The sequence below is a fragment of the Scyliorhinus torazame genome, chromosome 16 (assembly GCF_047496885.1).
Source record: "Scyliorhinus torazame isolate Kashiwa2021f chromosome 16, sScyTor2.1, whole genome shotgun sequence".
Taxonomy (NCBI): Eukaryota; Metazoa; Chordata; class Chondrichthyes; order Carcharhiniformes; family Scyliorhinidae; genus Scyliorhinus; species Scyliorhinus torazame.
This window is the reverse complement of record NC_092722.1, coordinates 131,978,477-131,999,683: the sequence shown is the minus strand read 5'-3', so window position 1 is coordinate 131,999,683 and position 21,207 is coordinate 131,978,477. Positions and strand designations below refer to the sequence as shown.

The window sequence follows — 21,207 nt, the reverse complement described above, 5'->3', positions numbered from 1 at the left end:
TTTTTGGATAAGGGAGATGGAAGCCTGCAACAGCGTAGGGGGGAGCGAGCTCCTCTCCAGCGCCTCATTGCACAACCATACCATCAATGGGCCTAGCAGCATTCCAAAACATTTATAAAATTCGGCTGGGAATCCATCCGGTCCCTTCCCTGACTGCATCGAATTCACACATCCCAGCAAGTCCCGCAAACCTACCGTAACCACCAATCCTTGCGCCCGAGCCTTACCCACCGTCGGAAACTCCAACCCATCTGGAAATCTACTTCTCAGTTTGTCTCCCAGTGGCGGTTCCGATTGGTATAGCCTTCGATTAGAAGGACACAAAGATTTTATAATCCTCGCAGGGTCAGTGACCACCTCGCTCCTAAATCTACCTATAACCCGAGCAGCCGTCTGCTTTCTAAGTTTGCTTTTAAAAAAATAAATTTAGAGTACCCAATTCATTTTTTCCAATTAAGGGGTAAATTAGCATGGCCAGTCCACCTACCCTGCACATCTTTGTTGTGGGGGCGAAACCCACGCAAACACGGGGAGAATGTGCAAACTCCTCAGACGTCTGCTTCTTTAGTTGATGGGGGGGGCATCCTCCCAGACGTCTCTCCATGTTCATACAAGAACCCCCTGGCTCTGCGCAGCTGTCTCACTGCCTCCGACGAGACCAAATTAAGCTCCATCTGGAGCCTCTGACGCTCCCTCAACAGTATTTCATCCTGCGATTCCAGGAATCTGCGATCAACTGCTAAGATTGCCTTCACCAATCTCGCTGTTCTTCTCACCCGACCCTTACTCTAATAGCCCAGATAAAAATAAGTTCTCCCTTAACCACAGCCTTCAGTGCCTCCCATAACATTCCAGTGGAGACCTCACCAGTGTCTTTCAGATCTTATAATTATGGACGACGCCTTCCAATCTCTCACATATTCCCTTATCTGCAAGGAGACCGACATCTAATCTCCACTGCGGCCTACAAGTGAACAGTTTCTCCATCCGCAGGTCTACCCAGCGAGGGACGTGCTCAGAAACCACGATTGGAGGGCAGCACGGTGGCGCAGTGCGTTAGCACTGCGGCCTCACGGCGCGGAGGTCCCAGGTTCGATCCCAGCTCTGGGTCACTCTCCGTGTGGTTTGCACTTTCTCCCTGTTTGCGTGGGTTTCGCCCCCACAAGCTAGGTGGATTGGCCACGCTAAATTGCCCCTTAATTGGAAAAAATGAATTGGGCACTCTATTTTTTTTTTATAAAAGGCACTCTGTTGCCGCAACTCTGGAATTAGCGACTTGTTCAAAACAAAAAAATCTCCTCGAGAATAACATTTGTGACCAGGAGAAAAAAAGGAAAGCTCCCTCGTCTTAGGCCTCCCAAAGCACCCTGGATCTCCCCCCCCCCCCCCCCCCCCCCCCCCCCCCCCCCCCCCATGAGCGGCATAAATTCCAACAGCACCCCAGCCATCACCGACGTCCTCCCAGATCTAGGGCCTAATCAGTCTAACTCCGGGTCCAAGACTGTATTAAAATCTCCCGCCAGGATGAGTCTGTGCGAATCTAGATCCAGTTTCAGGGGCAGAACCTGCCTCAAAGTCCACATTGTCCAACTTGGGGCATGTATAATGCACAGTACCACTGGGGAGCCCTCCCACTGACCGCTTACCAACGGTAACTAGCACTTAGATCGGCAATGAATCTCTTAATTGAAAAAAAAACAAACACCCTTCTACTTATTACTATGGCACCCCTCTCACCTTCATATCCAGACCAGAGTGATACACCTGGCCAACCCATCCCCTTCTCAGCCTTGTCCAGTCTGCCACCTTCAAATGAGTCTCCTGGGGAAAAATCAAGTCCGTACCCAGGCTCTTCAGATGAGCAAATGTGCACGGCCCTTTTAACAGGGCCATTCAGGCCTCCAACATTCCAAATGATCAATCGAGGGGGCATCTGCTGACGCCCCCACCCCCGACAATCAGCCATACTTTTGTTGAGCCAACCTCACCGCCCCCAGGTCCTCAAGCTGCATCTTATGGGGCCACCGCCAGGCTTCCAGTCATCGACTCCCAGATCGTAGCACCTGAATAAAACTCAAACCATCAGCTATCCCGTACCCCCATCCCAATTCCCACGCTCATGTTAAACCAAAAGAAATATACAAAACCCTACCCTCTTCACACCATTTGTCCCCCACATCTCTTCCGTTTATTGTTTTTCATACCAGCCCATGTGAAGCCCACAACTACCCTGAACTCACCAAAACACCTATACCCCATCCCAGACAAATAAAAAGGCTATTGCCCAAGTAAGCAGATCCCCCCACCCCGTGAACACGTCCTGCCTCAAAAGAATGAAGAAGAAAACAGAGAGGAGAGTGATGGACAGAGGAACCTCATAATATTATTAGAATACACAGCAATCAAACTAATAATATAGTCCCCAACAACTCCGAACAAGAACATTTTAACAGTTGAACATATTTACAAGTTCACAATCCCTTGGTCTCGAAGAAACTTATCTGCTTCCTCCGAGGTGTCCAAGAAGTATTTTTTTTTTTTAAACGGAAGGTGATCCACAAGCGAGCCGAATACAGCATACAAAATGTCACATCTTTCTTGTGGAGACCTGCCTTGACTTTATTAAAACCGACACGGCGTTTAGCCAGTTCCCCACCCCAATCGAGGTATACCCTGATAATGCTCCCCTCCCATGCAGTTTCTTCCCCTGCCTGGCCACATCAGGATTTCTTCCTTGCCCAGGAATTTACACAGACGCACTACCATCGCCCTTGGTTGTTCACCTGCCTTCAGTTTCCTTTTTCTCACGAGATTCACCTCTGGGGGACGATTAAAAACCTCCTCTCCTACCAGCTTCCGCGGCATCTGTGCCACTTACTCAGATGATTGCTAATCTTCCAGCCCCTCCGGGAGACCCATTATCTGGACATTCAGCCACCGCTCTCAGTTCTCCAGCTCGCCCACTCTATCTCTAAAACTGCTGGCAATTAGGGAAAGCTCTGCTTCGATCATGGTCAACCGGTCCTCGTGTTTGGCAACAGATTGCTCCATTTTTTGGAGCAAAGCACCCTTGGTCTCAACCCTCTTCACTGCTGCTTTTATTGGGTCAATAGCCATTACCAGGTCTTTGGAGGTTTCCATCTTCTGTTTCTAAAATTGTGTGGTTAAGAAGTCCGCTAATTGGGCTGTAGACCATTGGGCCGGGAGCACAGGCTCCGGGCCCGCCGCCATCACGCCTTCAACTGCGCTCTCCAGAGCCCCGCGGTCTATTTGCCGTCGGGTTTTTTCCCTCTCCATTGCTTTTCGTTTAATGCATGCCGGATCGCTCAAGAAGTCTGCCGGCACTTTCACTATATTAAACTTGGTCTTCGGGACTGAATTCAAAAGTCCGATCGGGACTTTAGCCAAGTAAAAAAAGTTTTCCGCGTGGGAGCCACCAAGTCCAGGGCCGTCTACCGCATGGCCGCCACCGGAAGTCCTGAAGTCCAACAATAGTAGGAAAGGCATTCTTTTTGTTTTAAAATGTATTTTATTCCAAACATGAACAATTCGGGGAAAGGCATTCTGAACAGAATTTCCTTTCAGCAATCTGCACCCCCTAGGCCAGGAAATGGTACTTGTGGTCTGGTTGTACTTGTTGATGATATGTTTAAAAGGACTGCCCCAGTGATGGGGAAATTGGTGAAACATAGGAGGTAAAACTTCAGCTCAGACCTTATTACAAATATAGGGGTCTGCACTATCAAGATGATTTTAAATAAAATCAGGCCCTGCACAGCTCAGTCCCCAATCCATTCCATTAGTCTGCTCAGACCTAAATGTTGACAGTAACCAACTGGTGCTCTTGGATATGTCAGAATACTCACTTTAATAGTGAGCAATTTGCATTTAAGTTCCCATCAACAAACAGGGGCATGGAATCCTGGCGCACTCCTGGAGTCAGCTCTCAAGTTGGCGCCGAAAGAGTTGAGTGGCAAGAGAAAGAGTTTGCATAATGGGGGCAGTAGACAGGTAGAGGGATCATGGCAGGATGGAACTTGTTCAGCAGGAGAGGTGGCAAGGAAACAAATAGTAGGAATGTCAAAGTAAGCAGCATTGCACAGGACAACATTATTTATATAGAGATAAAAATAGAAGAGTCCAGAGGTCAACGAACAACAGTGCCAGCTACTTAGTAGAGAAACCTTGGAAGGCTGTCATAAGTAAAATTAATAGGCAAGATCTTAGAAAAGTGTTCCATGATGTGGTAACCGTGTTAGATGTTGCCTAAAGTATCTTCACCATCCTATACTTCTATCCACTTTACAGCTAAATTCCAAGTTTTCAATATTAATGCAGTTGTTTAGACAGATCAGGCAGAAGGAAACCTCTGAGGTCAATAGAACATGGCCTATTGTCCAAGTTACCCTACAAAACTTTACCATTTTAAAATAAACATTAATTTGTGGTGAAATAATTATTGTCATGTTTTGCATTGGAACAATCAAGCTTCGGGCAGATTTTGCATGGACTGAACTAAATATTTCTGCCATCGAACAGCAAGCTAAAGTGCTCAGACAATATTTACTCACATCGTTTCAATACAAATTATGGCTACCGGGGTAGGCTGTAACACCCTTTCCTTTCCAAGGCTTAAATATTTCTGCAGACCTGGCTATCCCATTATTTGTTTACCTTTTGATTTGCAATAAACATTTTCATTTAATATTTGTGTTCTGAAAGGAATACCTTTTTACAAAGGTAAAGCTGCAAGAGAAAAAAAAAAACTTGTATTTAAATCCAGATCCAGTAGTTTTGAGGTAACTTGTATGACAAGGACAGATGGGGAAAACCAAAGAGATAACCAGGTACACTGTTGGATTTTTATAGAGTATGTAAACAGCCAATCATATCCACAACAATATTTCAACATCAGGGTTCCAAATTGACCATGCAACTTATAGCACAAGGGCAAACGCCCAAGATGTATAAAGAATGACAATAAAGCACACACAAGTCTTAAATTTTACTATTCTAGCTGGTAACAAAAATATATCTTACCTTGCAAAAATTTACTATATCTTCTTTAGTCAGTGTCTTCAAGTGCGCTACTTCAATGTTGTCTGTAATTATAATACAAGCACCCATTTAGTATAAACTTTCAATACCAAATATCTGAACATTCTGATGTTACAAAAAGCATAATCAGCCTATTAGTTTAATTATGCATTGTTCACAATAAACTGGTTACATAGATGCTTTAATTAAAATTCGCATCACCAATTATAAATGAATTATGCAGATTAACCAACTAATTAAGTGGTAATAATTACTTTATGTACTATGCAAGATGGCACAACAAACCAGCTTTCAAGCAAATATTCAAACACTGATACAGTATTTTGCACTCGCCTTATGTTCAAGTTGTTTGTCATAATAGCATTTCAAAATCAGTAACTTGAAAGTCGAAGAGAATTATGCCAAAAAACTCCGAATTACAGTTACTCAGACTGAAGTCATAGTATATTTGCATTGTAGAACACATTAGCCCTTTCCTTTGGATGAATTTTCACTCAACCAGAGATTTCAGTCAACATCACAGAAGAAACACTATGGCCGGAATTTTCCAGACTTCCACAATGGCAGGATCTCCCTGTCCCAACAACGCACCCCCAGTGGCAAGGGGTGCATTCAATCAGAAATCCAATTGACAACGGCTGGACTGGAAGATCCACAGACAGGTCTGATGGGAATTCGAACAGTCAAGTTCGAATATGCTGGATAGAGACAGACAGCCGGATCCATTCTGACACATGCTTCTCAGGATCAAGCTAGTGACTGGGCTCGGTTCTTGAGGGGCATTTGTTCTTGGCATTTTCTTCAAGCTGGATTCTTAGTTCCACCAGTTTTTCCACTAACACAGAATTTCCTTGCTGCAGCAATTATTTGATGATTCAGCAAACGTTAGCACTTTTAGCTTGAAACCAGTTTTGTACTTTAATCTTTTTGCAGAAGGATCATTTCAGTTCATCAATCGCTATGCGCTCCATGTGGGCGTGTGTTAAACTCCCACACATCATCTTCACAACACAAGCCACATTGCCTGCATGGTCGCATGTGTAGCCATCTGGGATGGCCACGTCCTGATTACAAAATGGACACTTGCAAAGACTGCAGGGAAAATTGGACAAGGTTAAGAAACAAGCAGGTGCAAGCTCTGTCTGTTTATTAGAACCTTAAACGCTCAGACAAGACAGAAACTCCCAAACGATTTACATACTAATGAGCCATCTCCGGGGACAAAAGGGAAACATTTAGATACACAATGTTAGGATAGACTCCCCGGCGCCAGAAGAAGCTAAGACAAAGCTAACTGACAGTCACCAGGACACGCCCAGCGATCAGGGAACCACCCCTCTATTGGAGGAAAATCGATACCGATGATTGGAAAGACCCAATTAGTTGAGGCCAAGTTCAAGGCCCGCCCAAAAGAGCGCAAAGTCCTTTTGGGTATAAAAGATATCCCCCAAGGGAGAACGCCCTCCTTTGGCTTTGGCTCTCAGTGAAGAGAGAGACCTGCCTAGCAGCTACAGCAGACCAAGTAAATTCCAAGTCAACGCACACTACGAGATAGACGCTCCTCGTTGCTACCCTGTAAACAGCTCAACCCAGCAGCCTCAGAACCGAGCAACGGCCATTGTTCCTCTGACTGAGTGGGCGCCCAAAGCTAAGTATTGGCTTTAGTTTGTTTGTAGAGTTTATGCACGAGTAGATTTGACTGTGTGTAAATAAATGAGCATTGCTTTTGAACTTACTAACTGGTGTATCGAGTCATTGATCAGTATTCGCTTCTGAACCTTGTGGCGGTGTCGAAAGATACCTGGCGACTCTTGAGCAAACGTGATTAAATAGAGCCAAATTAAGAACCAACCAAAAGTTAGCAACACATGCACCGATTGACAAGGCAAGTATAACCCTAAACATGAATTTCTGAGCTGAAAAATTGAGGCAAATGGCTCATGTATGCATAGTCCTAAGCGTTCATTTATTAGCTGAAAAATGGCAAAATTGACATATACCAAATACCGCTCTAAACCGGAATAAAAAAGTAGTATCACCATATACGCTACGTCGACTTCAAGACGTCAATCTACAATATTTATGTTTAAAGTCTAAACAGGCTTAAAAAAAGGCTGAGGGATGACCTGATAAGAGGTTTTTAAAGATAACAAAAGGGTTTGAGATATAAAAACATCATTTCCACATGTTGGGGAGTCCAAAAGTAGAGATAAGTTCTAAAACAGTCACCAATAAATGCAATTGCGATTTCAGGAGAGGCTTCTTTATATAAAAGAGCAGTAAGGATGTGGAATGTGTTACCACATGAGGTAGTGATGGAGATAGCAAAGATGAATGCGAAGAAGCCAGATTAACATGAGGGAGAAAAATGAAATATGCTGACAGGATTAGATGAAGAGATGTGGGAGACATGTTGAACATCAACATAAACCAGTTGGACCAAATGGCCTATTTCTATGCTGCAGACGATCTACGAATTGGTTAAATTTAGCTAGATGAATTGCATACTCCCAACCAACAAGTGCCAATTCAGCCGGAAGCTGTCATTTTAGTGTCAAGTAGGGGTACATTTATCCAGATCAGAGGAACCGAGATACTTTGAGAGAGGTGAACTCAGCAGTTTCAGCAACCAACTCCAGGGCCACTGAATTTTTAAGCAGGTGCCATTCTCTTCACCTCTACAATTAATGCTTTACAACCAACAATCAGTCTTAGCTTATTTGACCAATATTACAGTTCCCCAAATGGATGGTTTATCTCCATTCGATACCTCTCCCATACAGCTCAAGGTTGAGAATACATCATAGGAATCATGGATCAAGGTTGTACAAAATCAATTTAAAGCCTGACAGCTGCTGTGTTCCAGAAGTATTAAATAATTATTATAATTTTGGCCCAATGCCATAACCAAATATAATTTATGACCATAGTTCCTAAGCCTTGGCTTTGTTTCTGGAGAGTACCACCAAGTATCTCATCACAAGCCAAACAAACCTGATAAGCCATCAATCCCCACAGCACTTCCATGCTTTCTGCAGGCTACAAAGAAAGATTAGCAAAGGCCGGAGGGAAATGAACATCTGCCTTTCCTCTTGTCTGTAGCTTATGGCATATGGGAAGAAAGCTCAAATAAATTGCAACGCAAAATAGCTGACTGTTGGCATTTTATTTTCGAAAAAGGAAACAGTGCAGGCTTCATGTAAATCACCTAATTTTGTGATTATCAGAGTCACAAAAGCAAGGTTGTATTGGGGTTAGGGCAACATTATTAGTGCTTAGGAATTCTCAACAACATTCTTTTTTTTTTAAAAACATACCTCGGTCAAAGTTGTACTGCTGAGAGATGATTTCACTCCAGTGCTTAGCGCACTCAGCAGAGAGTTTCTTTGGTTTGTCAAGTCGCCTTATTGCTAGAGCTTGAACATGCTTTTGAAATGCCTCCTCTGCCATTTCCCTTATATGCTTTTCCATGGTTTTCAGAAAAGCCTCCACCCTGCTTTCCAGGTAGCTGGGTGTTCTTTCCGACTGAATGATAAAACGAAGTCCTTGTACACCATTAGCTCTCCGTGGACCACTAAATACAATGTAACCTACCATGACAGAAAGGAGGCTTCAAGTAAGTGCAATTGTTAAAACAAAAAATTGTTTAGATATAAAAGTCAATTAATTACTGTTTATAAAATTTCAGAATTGTGCATAGATTAAATATGGGTTGAACAATTCTGCAACATTCAAAGCATAAAACACAAATGATATATTGCACATTCTCCCTGTGTCTGATCCCCACAACTCCGAAGATGTGCAGGGTAGATGGACTGACCACGCTAAATTGCCCCTTAATTGGAAAAATGTTTTAAAAGTATAATTCATGTTGAAACATTCCCTCGCAGTTGGCTATCCAAACTCAAGATATTTATTTCCAGAGAGCTATCCAAGAATGCTGCAAAGAACAGAGGGGAGGAATGCATAGAAATAGTTAGGTCACCCCCTCAAACCTATTCCACCATTCTATTAAGTTATGACCGAGGTACGTGAAATCCATTTAACCACCTTTGACCCATGTCCCTGTGAGACAAGAGCCGACCATTTTTCTGCCTCTGGAGCCTGCTCCATCATTCAATATGATCATGACTGATCTTATACCTCATTTTCCTCCTCACTCTTCATATGCGTAGATTTCCTTCGAGATCAAAAATCTACTGACCTCAGCCTTAAATATACTCAACGGTGAAGTATCCACAAACATCTGGGGAATTATCTACCCCAGAAAGTCACAATCTGCAGAGTGAAAATATTTATTCTCTTCCACGGTCCTAAGTGATCGCCTCCTTATCCTGTGGTGAGACTCATCATAGAATAAAGCATAGAATCCAGACAGTGCAGAAGGCAACCATTCAGTCCATCAATTCTGCACCGATCCTCTGAAAGAACACCTTACCTAGGCCCAATTCCCCCACCCTATCCCCGTGATCCAACCTAGGGGCAATTTAGCATAGCCAATCCACCTAACCTGCACATCTTTGTACTGTGGGAGGAAACCAGAGCACTCGGAGGAAACCCATGCAGACACGGGGAGAATGTGCAAACTCTACACAGACAGTCACCGAGGCCTGCATTGAACCCAGGTCTCTGGTGCTGTGAGGCAGCAGTGCTGGGATAGTGGGACTAGATAGTATGCTCTGTCAGAGGGTTTGTGCAGACTCGCTAGGATGAATAACCTCCTTCTGTGTTGTAGGGATTCTATGATTCTATGAACATCTTCACCCATTCGGTTTAATATTATGAGGTGGTAACCAAAATGCCTGGAAACTGGTTGAGTCAGTATCTGTGACTTTTCTTTTAAACATATTAAATCTATTAAGTTCCTGACTGACTCCTTGACGATTTCTTCCAGCTGTTTTTTCTTCTTTTCATATCAATTTAAGAGTACCCAATTCTTTTCTTTCTAGTTAAGGGAAAATTTAGCGTAGCCAATTCACTACCCTGCACATCTTTTTGGGTTGTGGATGAGAGATCCACGCAGACACGGGAAGAATATGCAAACTCCACACGATCAGAGACCCGGGGCTGGGATCGAACCCGGACCCTCGGCGGCGGGAGGCAGCAGTGCTAACCAATGCACCATCATGTCGCCCCATTTTCCAGCAGATAATATCTTATAGTCATAGAGTTTTACAGCACAGAAAAAAAGGTTCCGGCCCATCGTGTCTGTGCCAACCATCAAACACCCATCTATTGTAATTGCATTTTGGTCCGTAGTCTTGTATGCTATGCGTTTCAAGTGCTCATCTAAATGCTCTTTAAATGTTGTGAGGGTTCCGGCCTCTACCACCCTTTCAGGCAGTGAATTCCAGATTCCCACCATCTTCTGGATGAAATTTATTTTCCTCAAATCCCCTTGAAATCCATGCCCCTGGTTATTGACTCCTCAGCTAAGGGGAAAGGTTTCTTCCTGTCTACATTCTTCATAATTTTCTATGCCTCAATCAGGTCCCCCATAGCCTTCTCTGCTCTATGAAAAACAACTCCAGTCGAACCAGCCTCCCTTCATAGCTGAAATGCTCCAACTTAGACAACATTCTGGTGCATCTCCTCTGCATCCTCTTTCACACAATCACAGCCTTCCTATAGTGTGACCAAAACTGCACACAGTACTCTTAGCTGTAGCCTAACAGCTCCATCATAACCTCCCTGCTCTTATAAACCATGATTTGACCCATAAGCCTTCTTAACCACCTGTTCTGTTGCCTTCAGGGACCTATGGACATGCACCCCAAAGTCCTCTGTGTATTCCCTTGCCTTGCTAGTCCTCCAAAAATGCACCACCTCACACTTTTCAGGGTTGAATTCCATTTGCTACTGTTCTGCCCATCACCCTACAAACCAAAGGTTTCAAAGAACAAGGAACAAAGAAAAGTACAGCAGAGGGACAGGCCCTTCGGCCGCTCCAAACCTGCGCCGACCATGCTGCCCGCCTAAACCAAAATCTTCCTTGGTCCGTATCCCTCTATTCCCATCCTATTCATGTATTTGTCAAGATGCCCATTAAATGTCACTATCGTCCCTGCTTCCACCACCTCCTCCGGCAACGAGTTCCAGGCACCCACTACCCTCTGTGTAAAAAAAAAAAAAACAAAAAAAAAAAAAAACTTGTCTTGCACATCTCCTCTAAACCTCGCCCCTTAAACCTATGCCCCCGAGTAATTGACCCCTCTACCCTGGGGAAAAGCCTCTGACTATCCACTCTGTCTATGCCCCTTATAATTTTGTAGACCTCTATCAGGTCGCCCCTCAACCTCCGTCGTTCCAGTGAGAACAAACAGAGCTTATTCAACCTCTCCTCGTAGCTATTTACCACACCACCAATTTTTGTATCAACTGAAAACTTAACTGACCATATTACCCACATTTCTGCAAATTTACTAATCATACCACCCACATTCCCGTAGAAAATCAGAACTAGAAAGAGTAGGCAATTCAGCCCTCGAGCCCGCTCCGCCATTCAATTCAATCATGGCTGATCTCTTCTCGGTCTCAACGCCACTTTCTTGCCTGTTCCCCATAACTCTTCAACCCATTATCAATTATAAATCTGTCCATCTCCTCCATAAATGTACTTAAAAGTCCCGGCATCCATTGCGCTCTGGGTTGAATTCCAATGATTCACGGCCCTTTGAGAGAAGTAATCTCTCCTCACCATGATTTAAATCTGCTACCCCTTATCCTAAAACTATGTCCTCTAGCTCAAGAGTTTCCCACAAGAGGAAGCAGCCACTACACGTCTACTTTGTCGATACCTTTTATCATCTTATATACCTCAATTAGATCTCCTTTTACTCTTCTAAACTTGAGAGAGTATGTGCCTAAACTGCTCAATTTCTCTTCAGAAGACAAACCCCTGATCTCTGGAATTAACCTAGTGGAAGGCCGAGGTGATCCTAGAATTAAAACTAGATGAACAGCTACATTTATAGAACACAAAGTTTGTGGCATGAAGGAGCTAGGTCTCATAGAACATAGAAAATACAGCACAGAACAGGCCCTTCGGCCCACGGTGTTGTGCCGAACCTTTGTCCTAGATTAATCATAGATTATCATTGAATTTACAGTGCAGGAGGCCATTCGGCCCTTTGAGTCTGCACCGGCTCCTGGAAAGAGCACCCTACCCAAACTCAACACCTCCACCCAACACCAAGGGCAATTTTGGACATTAAGGGCAATTTATCATGGCCAATCCACCTAACCTGCACATCTTTGGACTGTGGGAGGAAACCGGAGCACCCGGAGGAAACCCACGCAGACACGGGGAGGACGTGCAGACTCCGCACAGACAGTGACCCAAGCCGAAATCGAACCTGGGACCCTGGAGCTGTGAAGCAATTGTGCTATCCACAATGCTACCGTGCTGCCCTTAAGAACAAATAAATCTACACTATATCATTTTACCGTAATCCATGTACCTATCCAATAGCTGCTTGAAGGTCCCTAATGTTTCCGACTCAACTACTTCCACAGGCAGTGCAGTGCATTCCATGCCCCCACTACTCTCCGGGTAAAGAACCTACCTCTGATATCCCTCCTATATCTTCCACCTTTCACCTTAAATTTATGTCCCCTTGTAATGGTTTGTTCCACCCGGGGAAAAAGTCTCTGACTGTCTACTCTATCTATTCCCCTGATCATCTTATAAACCTCTATCAAGTCGCCCCTCATCCTTCTCCGTTCTAATGAGAAAAGGCCTAGCACCCTCAACCTTTCCTCGTAAGACCTACTCTCCATTCCAGGTAACATCCTGGTAAATCTTCTTTGCACCTTTTCCAAAGCTTCCACATCCTTCCTAAAATGAGGCGACCAGAACTGTACACAGTACTCCAAATGTGGCCTTACCAAAGGTTTGTACAGCTGCATCATCACCTCACGGCTCTTAAATTCAATCCCTCTGTTAATGAACACGAGCACACCATAGGCCTTCTTCACAGCTCTATCCACTTGAGTGGCAACTTTCAAAGATGTATGAACATAGACCCCAAGATCTCTCTGCTCCTCCACATTGCCAAGAACTCTACCGTTAACCCTGTATTCCGCATTCATATTTGTCCTTCCAAAATGGACAACCTCACACTTTTCAGGGTTAAACTCCATCTGCCACTTCTCAGCCCAGCTCTGCATCCTATCTATGTCTCTTTGCAGCCGACAACAGCCCTCCTTACTATCCACAACTCCACCAATCTTCGTATCGTCTGCAAATTTACTGACCCACCCTTCAACTCCCTCATCCAAGTCATTAATGAAAATCACAAACAGCAGAGGACCCAGAACTGATCCCTGCGGTACGCCACTGGTAACTGGGATCCAGGCTGAATATTTGCCATCCACCACCACTCTGACTTCTATCGGTTAGCCAGTTCGTTATCCAACTGGCCAAATTTCCCACTATCCCATGCCTCCTTACTTTCTGCATAAGCCTACCATGGGGAACCTTATCAAATGCCTTACTAAAATCCATGTACACTACATCCACTGCTTTACCTTCATCCACATGCTTGGTCACCTCCTCAAAGAATTCAATAAGACTTGTAAAGCAAGACCTACCCCTCACAAATCCGTGCCGACTATCCCTAATCAAGGAGTGTCTTTCCAGATGCTCAGAAATCCTATCCTTCAGTACCCTTTCCATTACTTTGCCTACCACCGAAGTAAGACTAACTGGCCTGTAATTCCCAGGGTTATCCCTAGTCCCTTTTTTGAACAGGGGCACGACATTCGCCACTCTCCAATCCCCTGGTACCACCCCTGTTGACAGTGAGGACGAAACGATCATTGCCAACGGCTCTGCAATTTCATCTCTTGCTTCCCATAGAACCCTTGGATATATCCCGTCAGGCCCGGGGGACTTGTCTATCCTCAGGTTTTTCAAAATGCCCAACACATCTTCCTTCCTAACAAGTATTTCCTCGAGCTTACCAATCTGTTTCACACTGTCCTCTCCAACAATATCGCCCCTCTCATTTGTAAATACAGAAGAAAAGTACTCGTTCAAGACCTCTCCTATCTCTTCAGACTCAATACACAATCTCCCGCTACTGTCCTTGATCGGACCTACCCTTTCTCTAGTCATTCTCATATTTCTCACATGTGTAAAAGGCCTTGGGGTTTTCCTTGATCCTACCCGCCAAAGATTGTTCATGCCCTCTCTTAGCTCTCCTAATCCCTGTCTTCAGTTCCCTCCTGGTTATCTTGTATCCCTCCAATGCCCTGTCTGAACCTTGTTTCCTCAGCCTTACACAAAAGTCTCCTTTTTCCTCTTAACAAGACATTCAACCTCTCGTCAACCATGGTTCCCTCACTCGACCATCTCTTCCCTACCTGACAGGGACATACATATCAAGGACACGTAGTACCTGTTCCTTGAACAAGTTCCACATTTCACTTGTGTCCTTCCCTGACAGCCTATGTTCCCAACTTATGCACTTCAATTCTTGTCTGACAACATCGTATTTACCCTTCCCCCAATTGTAAACCTTGCCATGTTGCACGCACCTATCCCTCTCCATTACTAAAGTGAAAGTCACAGAATTGTGGTCACTATCTCCAAAATGCTCCCCCACAAACAAATCTATCACTTGCCCTGGTTCATTACCAAGTACTAAATCCAATATTGCCCCTCCTCTGGTTGGACAATCTACATACTGTGTTAAAAATGCTTCCTGGACACACTGCACAAACACCACCCCATCCAAACTATTTGATCTAAAGAGTTTCCACTCAATATTTGGGAAGTTAAAGTCACCCATGACTACTACCCTGTGACTTCTGCACCTTCCCAAAATCTGTTTCCCAATCTGTTCCTCCACATCTCTGCTACTATTGGGGGGCCTATAGAAAACTCCTAACAAGGTGACTGCTCCTTTCCTATTTCTGACTTCAACCCATACTACCTCATTAGGGTGATACTCCTCGAACTGCCTTTCTGCAGCTGTTATACTATCTCTAATTAATAATGCCACCCCCCCACCTCTTTTACCACCCTCCCTAATCTTATTGAAACATCTATAACGAGGGACCTCCAACAACCATTTCTGCCCCTCTTCTATCCAAGTTTCCGTGATGGCCACCACATCGTAGTCCCAAGTACCGATCCATGCCTTAAGTTCACCCACCTTATTCCTGATGCTTCTTGCGTTGAAGTATACACACTTCAACCCATCTCCGTGCCTGCAAGTACTCTCCTTTGTCAGTGCTCCCTTCCCCACTGCCTCATTCCACGCTTTGGCGTCCTGAATATCGGCTACCTTAGTTGCTGGACTACAAATCCGGTTCCCATTCCCCTGCCAAATTAGTTTAAACCCTCCCGAAGAGTACTAGAAAACCTCCCTCCCAGGATATTGGTGCCCCTCTGGTTCAGATGCAACCCGTCCTCCTTGTACAGGTCCCACCTTCCCCAGAATGCACTCCAATTATCCAAATACCTGAAGCCCTCACTCCTACACCATTCCTGCAGCCACGTGTTCAGCTGCACACTCACCCTATTCCTAGCCTCGCTATAACGTGGCACCGGCAACAAACCAGAGATGACAACTCTGTCTGTCCTGGCTTTTAACTTCCAGCCTAACTCCCTAAACTTGTTTATTACCTCCACACCCCTTTTCCTACCTATGTCGTTGGTACCAATGTGCACCACGACTTCTGGCTGCTCCCCCTCCCCTTAAGGATCCTGAAGACACGATCCGAGACATCCCTGGCCCTGGCACCCGGGAGGCAACATACCTTCCGGGAGTCTCGCTCGCGACCACAGAATCTCCTATCTATTCCCCTGACCATTGAATCTCCTACAACTATTGCTTTTCTATTCTCCCCCCTTCCCTTCTGAGCCCCAGAGCCAGACTCAGTGCCAGAGACCTGGCCGCTAGGGCCTTCCCCCGGTAGGTCATCCCCCCCAACAGCATTCAAAACGGTATACTTGTTTTGAAGGGGAACGGCCACGAGGGATCCCTGCACTGTCTGCCTGTTTGTTTTTTCCCCCCTGACTGTAACCCAGCTATTCTTGTCCTGTACCTTGGGTGTGGTTACCTCCCTGTCACTCTTCTCAATCACCCCCTCTGCCTCCCGGATGATCCGAAGTTCATCCAGCTTCAGCTCCAGTTCCCTAACACGGTCTTTGAGGAGCTGAAGTTGGGTTCACTTCCCGCAGGTACAGTCAGCGGGGACACCGGTGGTATCCCTCACCACCCACATCCTACAGGAGGAGCATGCAACTGGCCTAGCCTTCATCCTCTCTTACCTGACAGAATATAGCTGCCCTGTGGACTAACTAGATCTCCACCCTCCAACTCTGCTCCCAGTCAGCTACACTTTCTGTAAACTCCTGGCTCCCTTCTCACTCTTTGAGGAAATTAAATGAAAGAAGCACCTTACTCCCTCCTCACCTAACTCCCTCAGCCACCAAACTCTCACTATAGCACTCAAATGCACCAAATTCAGCACTCCCTCAGTCACCAAACTCTCACTATAGCACTCAAATGCACCAAATTCAGCACTCCCTCAGTCACCAAACTCTCACTATAGCACTCAAATGCACCAAATTCAGCACTCCCTCAGTCACCAAACTCTCACTATAGCACTCAAATGCCCCAAACTCACTAAAAATCTCACCGACAGATCTGTGCTGCAGCTGGAAGAGGTAGTTCCTACGGTTCTAGTCCAACAGTTTGCCGTTTTGAATGGTGATCAGTGGTCCTCTTGCTTTGTCACTAACTGGAAAATCTCCGTCATAATTTCCAAGAACACCCCATGGATGCTAAACGTTGTACCTATCTATACCTGGCTGCACTGGCCAAATTCAATGACAGCGAAATATTACATTTTAACTGCAGATGATTGCTATCAGTCCTTTTGCATGAAATATGGCAAAGAAAATGGAAAGCAGAATTTTGTTAAACAAATGTGCAATCCATTCTCAGTAAAGGAAGCGGCCAAAGGGGAACCTACAGGCGAGGCGGGGGATGTAAACCAGGGGATCACGGTGATGTCGCAAGATTGATCAAGGAGTCAATTACTGCAGTGAGGAGGAATGATATGTTAGCAGGCCCTCAACTTCCTGAAAAAGCTGCAAATCAGTTAGTCTCGTCTTCAGAAATGGATTATTCTTATATTACACAAATCCTATACTGTAGCTATCATGGTTTTAAAAAATTGACATCTGTCAACAGTGAAATGTTTGCAAGATGTACAGAAGTTCATGTTGGGTGGTGGGGGCAGTCAGGACAAACCCAGGTGGATAGGGGCTTTAAACATTTTGGGGTTACACTTGAGCACGCACCACTTTCCCACCATAACCTCCCAAAATGGTGACATTAAATGCTCAACTGGTGGAGATGCTTCAAAATCAAAATAATCCACGCCAATCTTTGGGGACCCAGGCTTCATCACAGCCTAGATGCCCCCGATAAGGTTCATTTGTGCTCTACTGGAGGCTGGGATACCCCATCACACCAGGCATAACTGCCTCCCAATATTTTGTGAGTTCCACTGAAGTGGGAACACCCTGAGCGGTAACTCCGACCACCCGCCGGGTCGGAGAATCGCCGGGGGCTGGCGTGAATCCCGCCCCCGCCGTGTCCCGAAGTCTCCGCCACCAGAGATTCGGCAGGGGCGGGAATCGCGCCGCGCCGGTCAGCGGGCCCACCCCCGCCGATTCTCTGGCCCGCGATGGGCCGAAGTCCCGCTGCTGGAATGCTTGTCCCGCCAGCGTGGATTAAACCACCTTTTGAACGGCAGGACAAGGCGGCGCGGGCGGGCTCCGGGGTCCTGGGGGGGGGATCTGGCCCCGGGGGGTTCCCCCACGGTGGCCTGGCCCGCGATCGGGGCCCACCGATCCGCGGGCAGGCCTGTGTCGTGGGGGCACTCTTTTTCTTCCGCCTTCGCCATGGTCTTCACTATGGCAGAGGCGGAAGAGACCCCCTCCCCTGCGCATGCGCGGACCCACGTCAGTTTTAAAGAGGGATAGGGACCTGGAGCAATATGGGTACCGTCCAAATTGATTGCTGAATGTGGGTGCGAAGTTGCTGGCCAAGATCTTGGCCTCACGGATTGAGAACTGTGTACCGGGGGTGATAGGGGAAGGTCAGACGGAGTTTGTAAAGGGGAGGCCTCTGTCGGTAAATATTAGGCATTATTAAACGTTATAATGATGCCCCTGGAGGGGACAAAATGTGGGAGATGCGGTCGCTATGGACGCGGAGAAGGCCTTTGACCGATTGGAATGGGATTATTTGGGTTTGGGTTGGGATTTGTGGATTGGGTCCGGCTGTTGTACCGGGTACCGGCAACGAGTGTGCAGACAAACCGGATGAGTTTGGAGTATTTTAGGTTGCACTGAGATGAGGCAGGGATGCCAGCTCTCCACATTGCTCTTTGCCTTAGCGATAGATCTACTGGCAATGGCACTTAGGGAGATAAAGGGGTTGGCAGGGGAAGTGCGGGGTGGAATGGTGGTGGAGCATAGGGTCTCGCTTTATGCCGATGAACTATTACTCTATAAATCAAACCCACTGGAAGGTATTAGGGGGATTATGGGCATACTGGAGGATTTCAGCCAGTCCTCAGGCGAGGTGTCAGGAGAGGAGATTGGGTCAGTTGCCGTTTAAGGTATTGGGGGTGAATTTCAGGTATTTGAGCATTCAGGTGGTACGGGGGTGGGAGCAGTTACACAAGTTGAATCTGGCTCGGCTGGTGGAATAAATGAAGGGGAATTTTAGGAGGTGGGACGTGCTCCACTGTCATCGGCAAGGGGGGTGCTGTCTGTGAAGGGCAACACGGTAGCATAGTGGTTACCACTGTGGCTTCACAGGGCCAGGGTCCCAGGTTCGATTCCCTGCTGGGTCACTGTCTGTGCGGAGTCTGCACATTCTCCCAGTGTTTTCTCCAGGCGCTCCGGTTTCCTCCCACAGTCCAAAGACATGCAGGTTAGGTGGATTGGCGATGCTAAATTGCTCATAGTGTCCAAAAAGGTTAGGTTATTGGGTTAGGGGGATAAGATGGAAGTGAGGGATTAAGTGGGTTGGCGTAGACTCGATGGGCCGAATGGCCTCCTTCTGCAGTGTATGTTCTATTTTCTAAGAGGATGGTTCTCCCAAGGTTATTTGTGTTCCAGAACCTCCCGATCTTTATTCCAACGGCATTTTTGGGGGGGGGGGGGGGGGGGGGGGGGGGGGGGGGGGAGAGTTATGCACTGATTTGGGGGTTTGTGTGCGCAGGTAAAGCCTCACACGTAAAGCAGCTGCTGCTGGCTGGCTGCCTCTGCCAAACTTGATGAATTACTGCTGGGCAGCAAATATAGCCACGGTCAGCAAGTGGGTGATGGGGTCGCAATGGGAGCTGGTGGAGGCAGCCTTCTGGAAGGACTCGAGCTTAGGGGCACTGTTAATGGCGCCTCTGCCGGTGGTGGTGGGCACCATGGCGGCAGCACCCGAGGCTGGAGAGGGCCTCGGTTTGGGTAGCGGTCTGCATTAATCATAGGTTCATTCCGGGTGGGCTAGACACTGGGTTCCGGGGCTGGCGGCATGCGGGGATTGAGCGGTTTGGGGACCTATTCGTTGGGGGCAGCTTCTCGAGCTTGGAGGTTGGTATGCTCCAGCGGGAATGCGTTCCAGTATTTGCAGGTGAGGGATTATGTTAGGAAGCAGTACCGTCCTTTCCCGACCTGCCTCCCCTGGGGATGTAGGACAAAGTGGTGTTGAAAACAGGGGTGGGTGAGGGCAGAATGTCGGAAATCCATAAAGAACTAATGGATTGTGAGGGCGCCCCAATAGGAGAAGTTAAGCGAAAGTGGGAGAAAGAGCTGGGAAGGGAGTTGAGAGGCTGGGCTGTGGGAGGAAGCTCGGAGGAGAGTGAACACATCCTCTTCGTGTGAGAAGATTAACCTTATTCAGTTCAAGGTAGTCCACAGGGCACATATGACTGCGGCCAGGATGAGTACGTTTTTTGAGGCAGTGGAGGATAGGTGTGGGTGGTGCACGGGTGGCCCCACGAAACATGTCCACATGTTTTGGGCCTGCCCAGAGTGGTAGAGATACTGGTGGGGGTTTGCTGACCTTATGTCTGAGGTGTTGAGGGTGAAGGTGGTCCCGAGTCCAGAAGTGGCAATCTTTGGAATGTCAAAAGATCCGAGAGTCCAGGGGGCAAGAGAGACCGGCGTTTTGGCCTTTACCTCCCTGGTAGCCCGGAGACGGATATTATTGGAGTGGAGGGACTTGGGGCTGCCGGAACCGGGGGTTTGGATGAGCGACCTTGCGGAATTCCTTAGGTTGGAAAAGAACAAGTTCGCCTTGAGGGGGACTGTTGTGGGGTTTGCCCGGCGATGGCAGCCGTTCATCGACTATTTCGAAAACAGTTACGATGTCAGCAGTGGCGGGGGGATAAAATAGGAGGTAGGGAGGCGGAGGGCAACGGCAGGGAGGAGGGACGGTGGAGTGTTAGATATTTATTTACTTGTTATTTGAATTCCTGTTTGCTACACACACACACACACATCAATAAAAATACATATTTTTAAATTATCTAATTATGAAATCAGCTTGGATTTAGAAAATAAATATTTATTTGGAGCATATACTCCTTATTTAGCTTTTACATCACATACAAATCGGAACAGTATAATCACTTTGGACATTGTTTAGGGAGCAAAGTAAAGACACAAAGTATAAGCCATCACCACTCTCTACCATTGGTTAGAATTGCTCAAAGCATGGAAATCAAAGGAGGTGGCCATTCGGCCCATCAACTCTACACCAATCCACTCCGCCCTCTACCCACAATCCCATTACCTAACCTAAACATCCCTGGACACCACGGGGCAATTTATCATGGCCAATCCACCTAACCTGCACATCTTTGGACTGTGAGAGGAAGCCGGAGCACCCAGAGGAAACTCACGCGGGCACAGGGAGAATGTGCAAACTCCACACAGTTACCCAAGACCAGAATTGAACCTGGGTCCCTGGCACTGTGAGGCAGCAGTGCCACCGTGCATGATTTGTTAATCACCGATTGTCTGGCTGCCAGTGGTTCATTTCTACAAAATTAAACGCAAAAATGTTCAAACAAGTTATTAGGCAACCACATACAATTAAAATATTATGCTCATTAAAC

The 21,207-nt window shown here is 46.4% G+C and overlaps 1 protein-coding gene across 7 annotated transcripts in view; it reads right to left on the bottom strand.

Moving 5' to 3' along the window:
- ide (insulin-degrading enzyme) overlaps nucleotides 1-21,207 on the bottom strand; it is a 233,845-nt gene that overhangs the window by 45,397 nt on the left and 167,241 nt on the right. For all 7 annotated transcript variants that reach the window (XM_072479084.1, XM_072479086.1, XM_072479085.1 and 4 more), the window contains exons 21-22: nucleotides 8,376-8,648; nucleotides 5,041-5,102 (exon numbers count right to left, since the gene is read on the bottom strand). In XM_072479084.1, the coding sequence (XP_072335185.1) occupies nucleotides 5,041-5,102; nucleotides 8,376-8,648 (335 nt within the window). The remainder of the gene's footprint in view (nucleotides 1-5,040; nucleotides 5,103-8,375; nucleotides 8,649-21,207) is intronic.